The 15,953-nt window shown below is 38.8% G+C and overlaps 1 protein-coding gene across 1 annotated transcript; it reads right to left on the bottom strand.

Annotated features, from left to right (window-relative positions):
• Window positions 1–647: 647 nt before the first annotated feature.
• On the bottom strand, window positions 648–15,068 carry SLC5A12 (solute carrier family 5 member 12). The gene is made up of 15 exons (XM_032111239.1): window positions 14,369–15,068; window positions 12,376–12,441; window positions 11,287–11,338; window positions 9,929–9,996; window positions 8,772–8,926; window positions 7,454–7,594; window positions 5,975–6,104; window positions 5,544–5,632; window positions 4,585–4,697; window positions 3,402–3,469; window positions 2,958–3,044; window positions 2,176–2,354; window positions 1,854–1,957; window positions 1,524–1,645; window positions 648–806 (listed from the first exon to the last, which is right to left on the bottom strand). Exons 1-15 carry the CDS (start codon window positions 14,723–14,725, stop codon window positions 648–650), a joined length of 1,890 nt encoding a protein of 629 aa, XP_031967130.1. The 5' UTR covers window positions 14,726–15,068.
• Between the last annotated feature and the right edge of the window lie 885 nt (window positions 15,069–15,953).

The raw sequence follows: 15,953 nt of genomic DNA, 5'->3' as shown, positions 1-15,953 counted from the left end.
AGTGGATCTTTTTGAGCTGAAAACTAACACAGATAAAGAACTACCCTGAATTCAAAGTAAAGTAAATTTGTTACTCTCTCCTATAGCTTTTACAATGAGAAGTTATAAAGAAAACCTGAATTCCACAGAGGAAGCAAACACAGTTATCTTGGTGACTGAAAGTCCTGTCTGGTCTATACAAGGTTCCTGTGAGGAGATTTTTTCAGATACCTGGGTATAGGCTCAACCTGACCTCTTTTCTCTCCCTCCATCAGAGGGCAGCTCACTGTCTCACCTTTGTGAGATATCTCACAAACTTCTCTGAAGTCTTAATTTATCTCAAGTTCACCTTTGAACATTTCCCTTCAATGATGAGTTACTGAACAGAGCATGTGATGCAGATGTATTGCAGCTGCATCTGAGTGGGAGCTTCCACAACAAAATTCATGAAACGTTTCTTCCAAAATAGCAGTGCTTCCAAAACCCCGTTGTCCGATCATTTCCCAGGTCTGCCAAGAAATTAATAAATAAAAATCTGGCCTTTATTGCTATAGTGAGCAATTGTTCCCTCTTGGTCACCTACAAGCTGATAAATGCAGTAAAAAAAGTTCTTAATTTTTGAAGCTGAAGAACTAAAGTTTGATTAAATATCCCTTGTCCCTCAGCTTCTAGAGGCGAGATTCTCTGCTCATATTTGTATATGAATTTTCCTCAGGATTGTAACCAGGGATCTGGTGATTATTTTCTTTGTTGGTATTATTCTCGAAGCTGTTATCTGTTCTGGTTTTATTTCCAGCAGCTTTAGGCAGTTTTTTCTCAAAGTCCATCTGAAAAAAAGAAAGAAAATATGAAGCCTGTATTCACTACCTTTTTCCTTTGATTAAAGGAAAATTGTTAAAACAGTGCAAGAAGAAAGTTATTCATTCCATATGCCTTTTTAATGAGCTACAAAGCCTTAGACACCTGGCCTTAGAATAGCTGGCCCTGTTGCTGTGGGGGAGGTGGAAAGGAGCAGCTCAGGTGCTGGTGAGTGCAGCACAGCCTGATTGTTAGTCCCCGGTGCTGCTCTGAAGGGCAGAAGCCACAGAGGTTCTGATGGTGGGGATGGCAGCAGCAAGAGAGCTTTGTGAACATATGAGTTCTAAAGTCTTTTTCTCTGAGCTTGGTGGAAGGTGATAGCTTGGTGAACTCTCTAAGGTGTAAAGTGCGGTTTTGTCTCCACTTGGCTGCTGAAGCAGGGAGGCAGATAGATGGAGATCAGACCCTGTTTCATGAGCTCGTGGCTTTCCTGAGGGCTGTTTGGAGAGTCTGAGTCCCCGTATTTGATGAAAACAGGAAAAATAGTTAACTTATTACTCACCAGGGTTTGGCTGATCTCCTTTCCAGTGTGTGGTGCTTATGCAGCATACCTTGCATAAGTTCAAACGCAACTGCTGAAGGCTGGTTAGTTCTCTGCTCAGCGCATGCCCTCATGTAAGTACAAGCATGTGTTCCCACTGTTCCTGGGCCACAGCAGGGCCAAGCTGGTGGGTTCAGGTACTTACCTCCAGGCTGTCATGCTGCACACCACACCAGAGGAAAATTTTGAGTCTTTTGGACCAAAAGCAGAACAGGTTGCAGACTGGCTTAATTAACACTGGTGGGATGTCTTCTCCTTTACTAGTTCCTGGAAAAAAAAAATAATAATACATGAGCCTATGGATAGCTAGGTATGAGCCTTGGGAGCCTCAGAATATGTGAGGTAGGGAAGCAGGATCAGAGCCCACTGCCCTCTTCTGAGTCTGTCTTAAGTCACCTGCTGGACTTTTTAAAAACATTTTTTTTTATATATGTGTGTATATATATATATGTCTCTGTATGTTTAGAACACCAACCTGTTATAAGGCTTATCAACAACCCTGTGATGGCACAGCCCATGGAGCCGATGGCACTGAAGTACAGGTAGGACAGGGAGTACCAGGTGTCTGCCAGCAAAGGCCTGTGAAGAGGTGACAAAAGCAGCTAGTGATGAGCAACAGCTGTGTTTAGGTTGTTGCCTGACTGTGCCAGCAAAATGCAGCTCATGCTGCAGTTGATGTGTCATCTGGCATCAGTCTGCACTCCCAGCCTGCTCTGTGGTTACTGCCTGCACCCCAGCTGCAGGTGGGTATGGCACACTTGGCAAAACGTAGGCTTAAGTGGTAATAGGAAAAATACCTCTCTGGAGCCACCGTGGGAGCTGCCGTTATCAGTGCCTCAGTGGTGTTAGCCAATGTGCAGTTGAGGGTGGACAGTTGCAGAGGGATGGACTTTGTCGGTGGTGCAGGGTAAATGAAAGAGCCGGTACCAGCCCAAAAAGCCAAGCTGATCCCAGCTAAGAGGCCTCCGAGAGCACCCTTGGCAAGTATAGAAAGGTACTGTTAAAGATGATACGTGGAAAGTGCTTTTCTGTGAGTTAGGCAGGAGTAGGTAATGATGGGTTACTGTGAAAATAAATTCTGTTCTCTCTCAATTAAGGTATAAAACACGGTGTTTTAGTGCCCTTTATTTATAAAAGTTGAAGCAGAAGTGTGCTCAAAGCTGTGATACAGATTTTAGTTTTACTTCTGCTAACCTTGATGGGAATCCTCATGGGGCAATATGGAATGAGCTCATGTTGTGTTTTGAGTGAAAGTGTGAAGGCAAAGCTATTGAAATCACTCTGTGCCTCCCAAGGTTGGTGCAAGTATTGAATAATTTTTTCTTCTTAAAGAAACTCAGAAACAAAAATAATTTTTAAGAAAACCCTCATGTGAATCTAATCACCAATTATTCCACAGTTGGGTACACTTAAATTCAACAGGATACATTTAGACAGGGAAAAGGCACGTATAAATAGATCTTAGATCCTCAGGCACTAAAACTGAAAAGCAGCTCAAAGACCCAAACAATTTTCAAAACTGAGTTTTAACCAAAAAATGCCAAGAGGTTTTCTTTTAGATCAGGATTTTTTTCCTTACCTTCCAGTTAGCACAGGGAAACACAATTCCCAGAGTAAATAATCCCAGCATGGGCCCCCCACACATCCCATGGATGGAGAGGGAAGCCTGGGGGTGTAGAGAAGAAGAAGGAGTTCAGGGAGCTGCTGAGGGAGAGCATGTCCAGTTCTGATTTTGGTCTGTAATTTTCAGTGGGAAAATAGTGAGGGAGAAGGGATAAGTAGTGATTTCAAGGCACAGTTGAAGAGAGAATCATGCTCAGTATTGTTCCCTAGCAGTGAGTCAATAGTGAAGGAGTTAGGGGATTTATGATTTTTTTTCCCCTACATATTCCTCTCAGCAAAATGTCCACAGAAAGGGTTTAGATGATCTAGCAGCCATCAGAGCTGGCAGCATTATTTGTTCAGTTCATTGCATTTCTGTTCATTCCTGTTCTATTAATTGCATTTCTGAAGCAAGAAATACCTGAACAACTCCTCCCAGCAGCGATGCTGCTGCAGCCATTGAAGTGCACAGCACACCATAAAATATACCTGGGAAAGATAAGGTAGTGAGGTTCTCAGTGCTGGTTAATAGTGGGGATGGTTTCTAGCTCAGTAGTGTCTGAGATGACCAGGCAGCACGGAGGAAATTCCATTTCTTTTTGGATGTTTAGAGTGGACCATTACACACCCAGCAGTGTCTTGTGTGAAGTCTCGTTGCATTTTTGGTTGACTGATTTTTCTTACAAAGTAGAACAATAGCAATGAAATTAATTTAGAAGTTATGCTTCATGTAGAAATGTTTTCTGTTGCCTTTAAATATCACTTTTAAAGTAATCTAATAAATGAGTTGAGAAATTATAAACAGCATGGCTTTTTTCCTTTGAAACCAGTTTTAACTTTGTGGTAGGTGGAACTCTGTACGCAGCAGTCTTGAGTAAAGCCAACCAAAACTTATGTGCTAGCACACCTTGTTTTTGGAAGTAAAAATTATCTTTCTAGGTCCAGAGTGAAAAAGCTAATAGTAAGTGGAAAAACAAGAATGGAGGAGACTAGAAGCAGTTACAGAGATAAAAAATATATGGCTTTGGCTCTTTCGTGATATTTATGAACATTAATAGAATTCTCATGGTATTAATATGGTATTCATAAAAGGGTTATGATCTTACTGCAATAGTTGTAAAAAATATCCTAAAAATTAAAGTTATGTTGGATGCTTGATATGTTGATAATATTTTGTGGGGTTTTTTACTTTTTTTTTGCATACTTTTTCTCTGAAAAGCTAAATAACTGCTTATGCAATACTCTGAGTTTGAATAGAAATTACTTACGTTATTACTCTAAAAGAACAAGAAGTACTACTATAGAGTAATGCGGTAATAACTACATCAATATTCTTTCTGTGTTATGAAGAGTGTTTTCCAATATTTTCAGTAGGCCAAAGTTTTCCAAGGATTTTGAGCAATGGTTGCTAATGCTAGCTTATATTTTTTCTCTGCCGTATGGTGCTGATACTTAATGTTACCAAAGCATCAGGCTGATGTTCACCTCGTGGGTTTATAAAGGGTTACATTCCTGTGGAGGCTTCCAAAAAAGTGTTTCTGAGGGAGTCTCTCTATGCAGTGCCCTTTGCTGCTAAAGAAATGGATCTCATCTAGAGTACCCACATAAGCCTTTGCTGATCCACGTACTCATCTTCTCAGAGAGGTTTGGGAAACATTTCTTGACCAAGTCTTCAAAGGTAACAGTTGCTAAAGCATTGATGCTGGCAGCTACCGTGCTGTAGAAAGGGTAAGTAAGAGTGGTAAGTAAATAGGAAGCAATATAATCTGAAATCAAGTTGTATTTATAAAGAAGTTCTTCCTCTTGTTCAGCATTAATGCTCTTCAAGAACTGTATTTTTCATGTGTGCTGCTTTAACTGGGGAGGTTTCTGCTACTTCTGGAATTGCTGGGGGCTCTGCTTTGTGCTGGCATGGAACAAGATAGAAAATCATCCTAACTGACCCTTCCATTTACAAGTTTGCAAAGACCTTAAATATAGACATGTTCCAGAATTAAAACTTCACTCTCTTACAAATTGAAGGATATGTAGTCACCACTCTGATCCTCCATGAATAGCCCAACTTTTAGCTAGGTGAGTGAGCCTATCTTTGGTGAATACAGTTCAGATAGACTTGTTGAAAACATTTATACCCCTGACTATGATTTTATGGCTCTTAAGTAAAGACAATTTCACCATGAGCAGCTCCCAAGGGTACTTTCTAGACTGTATGGATAACATTATTCTAAATGTATTTGGGATAAAAAGATGCTGGAGATATGGAGTTAGACTTTGTCATAAACCATAGAATAATTTAGGTTGGAAAGACTGCTAAGATCACAGAGTCCATCCGTTAACCCAGCACAGTCAAGTCCACCACTAAACCAGGTCCCTAAGTGCCACATCCACATGTATTTTAAATACCTTCAGGGGTGTAACATAGTTCAATAAGGAACTACTGCTACTTCCTAGACTGTTCTAAGAAAAACATCTGGGCTTTTCTTAGCGTTTCATATTTTGACTTCATTCTGGGTTCTCAAGAAATTATCATAAACAGCTAAAATGTCAATTCAGATTCACAGACCTTAGTGTTCCACTGAATGCACAGGCAACAAACAGTCCTGGGACTCCTGGCATCGAAGAAAAAATGTCCATAACAAAGTATGGCATGAGCTGGGATTGAAGGAGCACAAGAGCAACACAAAAAATTAATGAAGAGTTTCCTGGGTAATGGAAGAGAAGTAGCTGTTTATGAGCATGTTGCTAAATTCTGGTGGTGTCCCAAATAACATGGCATCAGATTTTGAGCAAAGGGGATGTCTTTTGGCAAAAATGCTCAATTGAATTAGTACTGCAGGAGTGCCAGAATAGATATTATTGTAGCCATGATCTGGCAACCACCTTAGTGCCTGAGTGCTGAAAGGACATAGAACATTGCACAAAATTTAAACTGTCCTGATATGTGCTATATCTGAGCCCAAAGCAGCTCCTAATTATCATAATGGACATCTGTACCTGATCAGGAGCTGAAATGAAACCAGCAGTCCAAGGATCACAGCTCTTGTAATAAGAGTACATTACCAATCCACAAAATACTGCACACACTAGGACTGTCCAAAGTCCCAATAAATTCAGGTAAAGTGCCCTAGAGCAAAAGAGAGAAACCATTTAATGGAAAATAAATTTAAAAGTTCTTACAAGATACTTATTCTCAACTTTTTTGGGAGATCCCTTAATCCCAACTGGTTATATAATTCAAACTGGCTGTATAATTCAAAGCAAGATTTAAAAAAAGGAAAAGTACACCATCCTTACACTATAGGGCAAGAATAAAGTTGCCAAGCAACTCCATACAGCTGGAAGAGTCATGTAACCTCTACACAGAATGGGCTGCACTAAATGCTGGATCTGTCATTCCTGTCCATTGTAAGAACAGATTTTTGCCTGTTGGGAGTTGTTGATGCTGTACTTCTCTTAAAGCACACAGAATATTATTTCCAGTGTTACCATGCAAAGTAACAGCCTTGGTTGTTTTTCGCTATTCCATGAAATGGATGTGGGTGACAGCATCTGCTAGGAAGATTGTGTGGCTGTGGTTCAGCAATCCTGCAGGTTCTGAGAGCTGCCAGATTTTATAGAGCTCACATCTTGTTGGACACTACCTTGTGCAAGATCTATTGCTAAGGCCAGTTCAGAATGTGCTAACAGGACACAAAGGTTAACCCAACTTGTTACTAGTGATGTTCTCACTGGTGTGACTTCTAAATGCTTTTCAGACATTGAATTTTCTACAGGATAAATTCATATAGACAGTCATGACCTACAGAAAAATTAGTATGTTTACAGAGAGCAAAAAAGCTAACTGTTCGAAGAATGAAAAAATTATCACCTTTATGCTTTAGCCACATGTGCAAGCAATTGGCCCTAGGTGTATGAAAAAATATGATTGTTTAGTAAAACACATATAGCTATGCATATATTACTGCTAAAGTTGAGAAAGGTAGTAAGCTGGAGACCTGTATATCTATATTGTGAAGATTAACTTTGTTCTTCATTGATTCTGATTATTCTGATGCTGCAGAATTTTAAGAAATTATTAAGATTTAATTTTATTTAGATAATACCTTGTACTGTAGTGCCCCACTAAATCAATAACAACTTTTAATCCAGTATAACATAAACACAGTTCCAATAAATATATTTTTACAATGAAGCTGTAGATAGCACAGCTTCTGTGTTGGCATCTTTGCCATACTCTCCTTCTGAGGATTATGTTATCAGCCTGATCATAAATTGCTAATCTGCAAGAGATAAATAGCTACCTCTTTTTCCCCTGCATATACTTAAGTCATTTCGAGCCAGAGGTAGTAAGACTGTCAGAGCACAATTAGCTTACTACCACCTAATGGGATCCCAATATTTATTTAGTATAGCTGATAAACTTAGTGTTATTCTTGATTAATTGCAGGAATAGGTTAATGACAAGTAGCTTACAGTTTAGCATGCTTTTCCGATTTGCAGGAAATGCATCTCTGTATTGTGGACTGATTGACTCCATAGAGCCCTAGCCATGTAAATGTTCCCCCAATTACTATTGTCCAGAAGGTATGTCGTCTCAAAGGATCAACGTCAAAGCTAGAAGAAAGAAAGAAGCTATTTAGTTTTTTTTTTATTTAAACATTTTTTTTTCAGCAAGAGGTAGGTGATTTTTTCAGAACTATCTGACCTGTCCTACCATCTGAATCAAAAGTTCTGCATTGGTAATACTGTTTTCCAGCACAGATAACATCTGATGTGTTTAAGTTTGGAAGTGTTTTTACTTTTATATTGGAACACATTGTTTTCAAGTCAGGATAAGCAAATATCATTCAGACATAGAGGGTCACTTAATTGAGATTAATCAAATTTATAAGCATGCTTATGCTCAGATGTAAGACCTGTGTCATATTGTAGCAGATCTACAAGCTGTCCTGCCTGGGACCCCATCTTCTGTAAGGAACAAGGTTCCTTAACAAACTCTTTAAAAATCCACTAAACTTTTAATAACACATCATTATGATGTAACTTCCTTTATATGAAATTGCTTCAGCTGCAGTGTTATCTTTTGTACAACGAAATTCCATTACTCAGCAAATCTGACTTGTACAAGTATATCTTTCTGTCTCAAATATGTCATTTTTGCAGTTCTCCTTATCTTGGTAGAGACAGCAGATAACATTTGACCTTGCTGCTGGATTCTGTCAGTGACTTCCCTTGATTAATCAACAAATGCCCCAAGCAGCCAAAGGAAGATCAGATTTCTATCCCAGTGCACTGATGCACTATTGCTAGCTGCTGTAGTGTGCAAGTAAAACATAATGTCAGTTTTATGAATAGAAAATGAAAGATGTATACAATTAGCCACTGAGAATAGCTCAGTTGGTTAGAACATAGTGCTTATGGCATCAAGGTTTCATGTTTGATCCCTGTATGGGCCATTTACTTAAGAGCTGGACTTGTTGATCTTTGTGGGTCCCTTCCAGCTCAGAATATTCTGTGTATGAAATTGGAAGGAATAATTGGGCTGCATTTGTAGTTACATGAGGAAAAATGGCAAATCTCCCCTTCAGTTCAGCAGACCTTTGATTTCTTGAAAGAGTTAAGCTTTCCTAAAGGTCAAATGCATTGCCAATAGCTGAAGAAATGAGGAATGGACTTCTCTGAGTCACTGAGGTTGTTTAATAACCAGTCTGAGTATTTTTGGCTTACTAAGGGTAGGGTTTCTAAACATTAAATATACAAAAAGGAAAGGTTTGCATCATTTGTTTCTTACTCAAATATGTTTAGCCGAGATCCTTCATGGGCATCTTCCCAGACTTTGGTCGATCCACCATTCAGACTAGTTCCTCGAATCAAAACTGTCACAAAGCCAGCCACCATAACAATCATTTGAAATGCATCTGTCCAGACAACAGCTCTTAATCCTCCCTAAAACAAAGAGAAGCTGTATGCCCCCAATTTTCTTTCCTGTTGTTCAAGTACTGAAAAATGTAGAAAGACTCCTTATTTTGACAGTTCATGAGCTGTATGTACAGCACCTAGCAAATCAGGGCTCTGCATTCTCCCACAAAGTGTGTATTTTTGCAGGTCAGAAAATCTCACAGCCTAAATAGTTTGTCCATGGGCATATGAGAGAATACTTCACTTTCAGTTAAATGCTTTTTTTTCTGCCTCCTTTATATCCATTTGAAGAACATATCATGGTGTGGAACAAAAGTGTAGGGAGTTTTGGCCTGTTCCTACATCCCATAGGACTCTGTACGTTCTCAGAGCCCAGTGGTCCACAATTAGCCTAACACAGAAAAATAGCACTGGAAAGTTTGCCATTCCGCTTTCTTACATAGCTACTTTCATATTTGATCAAATCAGTACTAGAGCACATAGTAAGTGTTTTCAACAAGAGGGGAGTGATATATTGAAAAAAATATTTAGTGGCAATGAGAATGGCAATTAGTTTGTATCCTGAGCCCCAGGGCTCTGCTGCTTCATTGCAAATCTCTATACGGTATATCTATTTTGGAATTTGGAGTCTCATGTTGCTTCCACTCAAAAGAAAGGTTCTCTGACCTGTTGATTGTCCTTTCTAGGGTTTAGCACTTTGTTCTTGAGCACAGTTTTCGTGACAGTGTTTTTCAGCCTATAATTTGTAAAAGGTAAGAAACATCTTCTCAAAAGATGACAGGGGAAGCTTATTGCCTCCTTATCTGGACTCTGTCTCAAGATGTCTAGTTTAAACCTTGAGACATACAGCAGAGGATTAGAGAGGATTATTTTTTTCCTCCCAATAGATTTCCTTATAACACAGAGTGTAGAAAAAATTTATCTCTATGTTCTCCACAGGAGCCATCCTTCTCTGATATTCTGTCATGTTTAAAGGATGGTCAAATTAACAGTCTGTGTTCCAACTGTTCAGTTATGCCTGTTACATACCAGAGTGCAATAGAAAGTGCAGACAATTCCTGTTGCAGCTACAGAACCCCAGAGATCAAAGCCAGTGACTGCAAAACCAATGAAAACAAAATTGTTAGCGAAATAGAGGTAAGTCGTCTGTAAGGTAGCAGAAGAGCTGTAATCCTTTAGCTTTAGAAGGATAGGAGCAATTATTAATTTTAATATTTTGTGTCTATTAGGAGCTTTGCTGGATTGTTCAAGTTTTGTAGAACTTCTGGATACTGTTTTGCATTGTTGTTTTCTTTCAAATTGATATTAGCTAACTTTAACGCAAAAGTAACACAGAGAATACTTGCACAAAGCACAAATGTCATTCTAATGGTACAGAGCTTTACAAGCAGTGCTTCACTTCTGTTCTTAGTCCAGAACTTTCTCTTGAGAAACCAAGTTCTTCAGAGACTCCCAGAAATCCTAAGACAAAAAACCCCCAACCCCTAAGTAAATTTCATTACCTGCATCTAAGAATGATTTAATGCTAAAATGTGCTGCATTAAAACAAATTTCTGTGTTCATTTTGCCTCATAAAGTTTCTTTGCATAAGGTGCACAAATTTTGGTTTGGCTGATACTGAAATCTCACCCACCAGTCATAGTCTGTGAGAGCAAAACTATTTGTAAAGGTGCTCGTATTACCAAAGTTAGTGTGGTGTAATAATGAATGAGAACTTTCACATGGAATTCAGCTGCATGCCAGAGGAAAGAAATTTGGCGCTGTGTGAGTGGTGGGATAGAACAAACTGAATGCAACTCAGATAATAAACAATAAAAGAGCCTCACAATCTCTTCCCAGTCAGTTTTGGTAAAATCAGGATTTGGGCCATGATGATTGCTTGTGCCCTATGGCAGTAAAATTACAAATCCCATCTATAGTGATAGTTGCTCTATGACTAGTTTGCAAATATTAATTGAAGAAGTCTGGGGACAGACAGCAGAACAGCATTCATCTCTGGCTACGGGGAGAAGAATTATGCCCATGGAAACCTGAATACAAGAGACAGGGACGGGGGGAATCAAAGTACAGAGTATGGTCTTGGATCATCAGCTTGTACTGTGAACTTTGTCAGGATGTTGGGAAATTGTTTGCTTCAAATCTCTTCAGGTGGTATTGAGTGGAAAGGAGAGCAGAAGAGCACATGAGGATCCTGCTGATGTTTGGGTGTGAGAGGGACCTGGGGAGTCAGAAATGCAGAGCTACAAAGTGAAGGCAAAAATCTTCTTATAGAACCTTTGAGGAGGGTTGGGTTTTTGTCTTTATCTATTTTTGTTACTTCATTTACTCAAGCAATCCTTGTGGTGTTGTTATTTGAGGTAGCAGTGTAGTGCAGCATAGGAACTCACCTTGGTTGAGTGCCAGTGATGGAGCATAGACCACTATTCCTGTGTAAAGGATCTGAAGGAGTAAAAGTTCATTAAAAATGATGTATTTGAATGTTCAGTGATAAAGCTTCTAAGAGTAGGGCTCTGAGCAAAATACCAGATCTAGGGGTTTCTTTAGATCACCTTGTATTGTATATGGCTTTCTTTTTCAGCCCTTAAAAATTAAAATCTTGTGTTTAATTCCTTTATGAGGGAAGGACCATTATCTGTCTTTGTATTACTTTTTTCTCCATTGCTATGACAAATAGATGACAAAATATCCTCATGAAATAGAAAGAGGGTATCTCCAGAAAACACAAATAGTGATACAGAAATAAAGTTGCATTGATCTTAGAAATTAAATTTTCATTTTCCCATTCAATCCCTTTCAAAGTAACTGACTCAATACCCTTTACATGTAAAATATAAGAAAACTGATGAAGAAACAAAGCATCAAAGTCAGTAAGCATTCAGATCTATTGCCAAAGGTTTGGGAATTATTAAAATGGAATTAATGCAGAAAGAAATGTCTCCTAATCTCCCATCAAATCCCATCTTTTCATTAAATACACAACTAATGTAACCTTTCAAGACAGTCACAGCAGTGACCATTACGGGACCGCAGCTACCTGGGCATCTGCCCAGGATACCTTGTGCAACAGTTTTCTGTTCAACTATAGGATAGTTCACCTCAGTGTCATAAATGGGTAAATAAATGTACCCACTAAAGCTTGACCAGCTTCTCAAGGAAGACAGAATCCACTTGTTTGGGAAGAGAGAGGCTTCAAGTGAACCTAATGAGACCAAGAGTATGCTGTGAGAGTACAACACGACATCCGAGTGTTAAAGACAACTAAAATGGCAATACTAAACAGGAAAAGTTAGGGAATTTAGACAGTTAAAAATGTAATCATACTTTCTTTTTAGCATTCATAGTTCAAGTGAAAAAACTAAGAAAAACAGAATACTCATTAAAACATCTATTATAAAAAATGTGCCGTGTGAGACTAGTCTGTGAAAATCAATGTTGAGTGAAATTAGCACATAAAAAAAGAGTTAATGTTTTCTTACCGTCTGCAGGATGTAGATCAGTGTTGCAGCAAGACGGACAATCTTGTTAAATCTTAACTCCAAATACTAGGAAAAAGCATAATTTCAGTAAAGTGCACATGTAGCATCTGTGACATGGATGGTACCCTTCTGTTAGCCCTAAGTAACACCTTGCTGTGCAAGTAAACTTGCTGTCAGCTGGCATGGCTGTTACGAGTAGTAACAAGGGCTGCAGGATTGTCATTACATATAACAATAATTACATTTAAGAAATCTTCTCATCTGTACCATGTACTTGAAGTTCTTTATTGGGTTGCAGTAATCAATACCTGCTTTGTACCAGGAATAACTGGAACATCCCAAGAACTACAGAGAAATTTAAACTTCAAATGAAAGTATATTCCAACTATACAATGAGAAAACTTGAGTTCATCTCTAGTAGAAATAGCATTGACTCCAGTAGTGACAGAAGTGGAGCAAATGGTGAAGCAGCAACATGGAGTTTCCTAGTGCATGAGCTAAGCTGACTTTCCCACTTGTTCTGTCTCAGTCTAAAGCCAAATCTGCACACCAATATGGAGAGGCAAGAGGGAGGATCTTATGGACTTCCAGGTTCAAGGATGTAGAGAGGTGTTGCCACTTTCAAAAGAACTGCAGAGGTGAGTGGATCTCTAGACCCAAAAGCCCAGGTTTTAAGGCTGAATCACCACCTGGGGTCTCTGTAGAGTCTCTCTGCCCTGCGGCAGCCTTCATGCAGGGAGGCTCTTCTTGGGCCATAGTCCCATGAGCTCCTCCGCAGACACCAGGCACAGGCTGTAAAAGTTTTCTCTAGGCTGTACACTTTGTACTGCCAAAGCATCTTCTTTCTTGAATTTGCTCATGATGATCTTCTGTTTCTTGCATAATAAACCTCACAGTCTGCCATATAAATACATAGCTAATTTATGTAACTTGACCTATTTCTAAAATAATTCATGAAGCCAACAGTCATCTTTCCAGTATGCTTGAAGGGTCTCTCTGTCTACAATGACACCTTTGGTTTTTCAGATGACAAAAGTAATTAGTGTTCTGATCTTGGATCAAAACCAACTAGAAAATGCAACTTCTTCCAGCAATGGTCAATTTTACTCTTCACCAACCTGAAAATATTTCAAGTACCCAGGAAGATCTGTTTGACCAAAGCCCTTCCTTGGGTTTGGGCTCAGCGAGCATGAGCAGCCTTTCTGTTACCAGAAAGTTCCTTGAGAACTAACCCTGTTTTGTCATCCAATTCTTGCTTAGTTGAAACTGCCCACAGAGAGTAGCAACCAAATGTGCAGAAGTTGATTGAAGTAAGAGGCCATCCCAAATGGTCAGTAGCTGTCCTGTGGATAAGCAGGTTATAAGGGCTGCTACTGAACTGTATTATGAAGAAAATAATGTGTTCCAGGGAAAATGCCAGGCAAAAACTCTCAAAAACTCAGAAGTCATTAATTTCATTTCCTAGAGAATGCTTGAATTCATTCTCCAGCCCTGACTTCTTTATTTTCTTCTTTCTTTTTTATTTTTGGAATAGGCCTACCACCTTCTTTCTCTTCCTTCCACCTCAGCTATTAAGATATAGTAACTTGACCAAAATTACCATATCTAGACTAAGTTTGAATTGGACAGTATTGAATGTTGTTCTTAAATTCTGTTTCTCTAAACCAGAGTGGAATACTTAAAAGACCAGAAGCATTTGGATAACCTTAAATATTTTCCAACTGTAACTTAATTTCGTGCTGGTGTGTAAACTCATATCCTGTCTGTGCTATATGTACACAACAGGAGCTCTAACCCTTAGATTATGATTTCAATTTATGCAATATAAATAACTAGTTTGAATAATGCAAATGATTTCCAAAAATAATGTATCAATATATTTGTTCTGTAAAACACTGCAGAAAGCTTTCTGTCAAAGATTTTTCTCTAAAAAATATATGCATGATAGTTAGTTATGCTAGAGTCGTGCCTTTATCTTATGATTTTTACTTACCTCATAAGTGCTTGTGATGCCAGATCTATAAAAGACAGGTAGAAAAAGTTCAGCAGTAAAAATTATGACAAGTGTATACGAAAGAAAGAAGAGCACAAAGGATGCCCCATAGCGATAAACTTCAGAGGGTGTCCCCAGGACAGTTACTGCTGACATGAAGCTTGATGTAAGAGAAAAAGCTATGGGTCCACATGTCATCTGCTTACCACCCACCAAAAATTCGTTTGAAGTTTTCTTTTTCCTCTCCTTAACCGCAAAAAAGACTCCAATGCTGGCAGAGACTAAAAATAGTGCTGCAAAAACAACATAGTCCCAAGTCATGAATTTTTTGACTTCTGGAGCTACAAAGTTTGGCATCGCACCAATTGTACAATTCTCTGATGGAAGATTCTGGTTTACTATGTCTGGTGCTCTAACCAGATTAACTGTTGACAGCAAAGTTGAAGCTTATCTGTAGCTCAGCAATGACAAACAATAAACTGAAAGACAGTTCAGCCAGAAGAATTTTCTAATCCAGTTCACTTCTAAGGAGTAAAAAAAAGGTAGCAAAGGATGAGTTAAGGAGGAATGCACTTAGACCCTAGTACTATGGGTGTTTCTGCCAGGCAAGCTGAAGCAAGGGACTTAGCTATGAAACCTGTAGTACAATCCCTTTTTATCTGTGATGTATAACTTTAAGGTTAAATATTAACGTGGCACATTGACTTGATCCAACTCTTTTCTAACATCTCAGCATTTTAAAATAATAAAATGAGAGCAAGAGAGAAAAAAATAAAGGAGAGAGAAATGAAGGAAAACGCAGTGTACAAACCTGTCATCTCACTAGCGAGTTTAGTTTCAGAGGAGCAATTTCGTCATATGGCTAAAAGCTGATCTTGAATGTTAGCAATAGGCTTTACAGTTTTCCTTGGACATTCTAAGTGTGCTCCTTGGTAGAATCTCTGGAAGTTAAGGCAGCCGTAAGAAACTGAAGCGTTTAATGGTTAAAACTAACTATAGTGCTTCCCCCCCCCACCTGCTGTAGCCCAGCCTTGCTGTGTTTGGAAACCCAATGGACCTCCAGATGAGCAGAAGTGTGGTTTGTGCTGCACTGTCTGAGGATGAATTTCAGTTAGAAACTAATTTTTAACTGACTACTAAAGACAATATGGTTTTTATGGGTTTGTGTGAAGAGTGGCTTATTTTTTTTATCCATATACAACTTGGTTGGACTTACAGGACAAGAGAATCATAGAAAAGCAGATTGGACAGCAACATTTATCTTAACTATGTCTTTGGCATAATTTTTAAAATTCAATTATTAGGTTTTCCTTTTGTGTTTTTGTTTTAAATAATTGGATATTCATTTCATCTTCATCAATGCCATAAAAATACATTTTGTGAAGAAGTAGGAAATGACTTGTCATCCTGAAGGATTAACTTCTACAGAGAGGTAGTTGTGTGTAGTCACAACCCTGAAGGAAGGCTAGAGGGTATAATGTGAAGAAAATCATAAAAGAAATGAAGTAACCTGGGAGAGCTTTTAATAGCAGAAGTCCTTTTCTTCAGCCTTGTTGTGGTTGGGGATGGATGCCCATATCTCCTT

Source organism: Corvus moneduloides, chromosome 6, assembly GCF_009650955.1.
Source record: "Corvus moneduloides isolate bCorMon1 chromosome 6, bCorMon1.pri, whole genome shotgun sequence".
Taxonomy (NCBI): Eukaryota; Metazoa; Chordata; class Aves; order Passeriformes; family Corvidae; genus Corvus; species Corvus moneduloides.
Note: the sequence above shows the minus strand (reverse complement) of the source record. Positions and strands in the feature narration are given on the sequence as shown.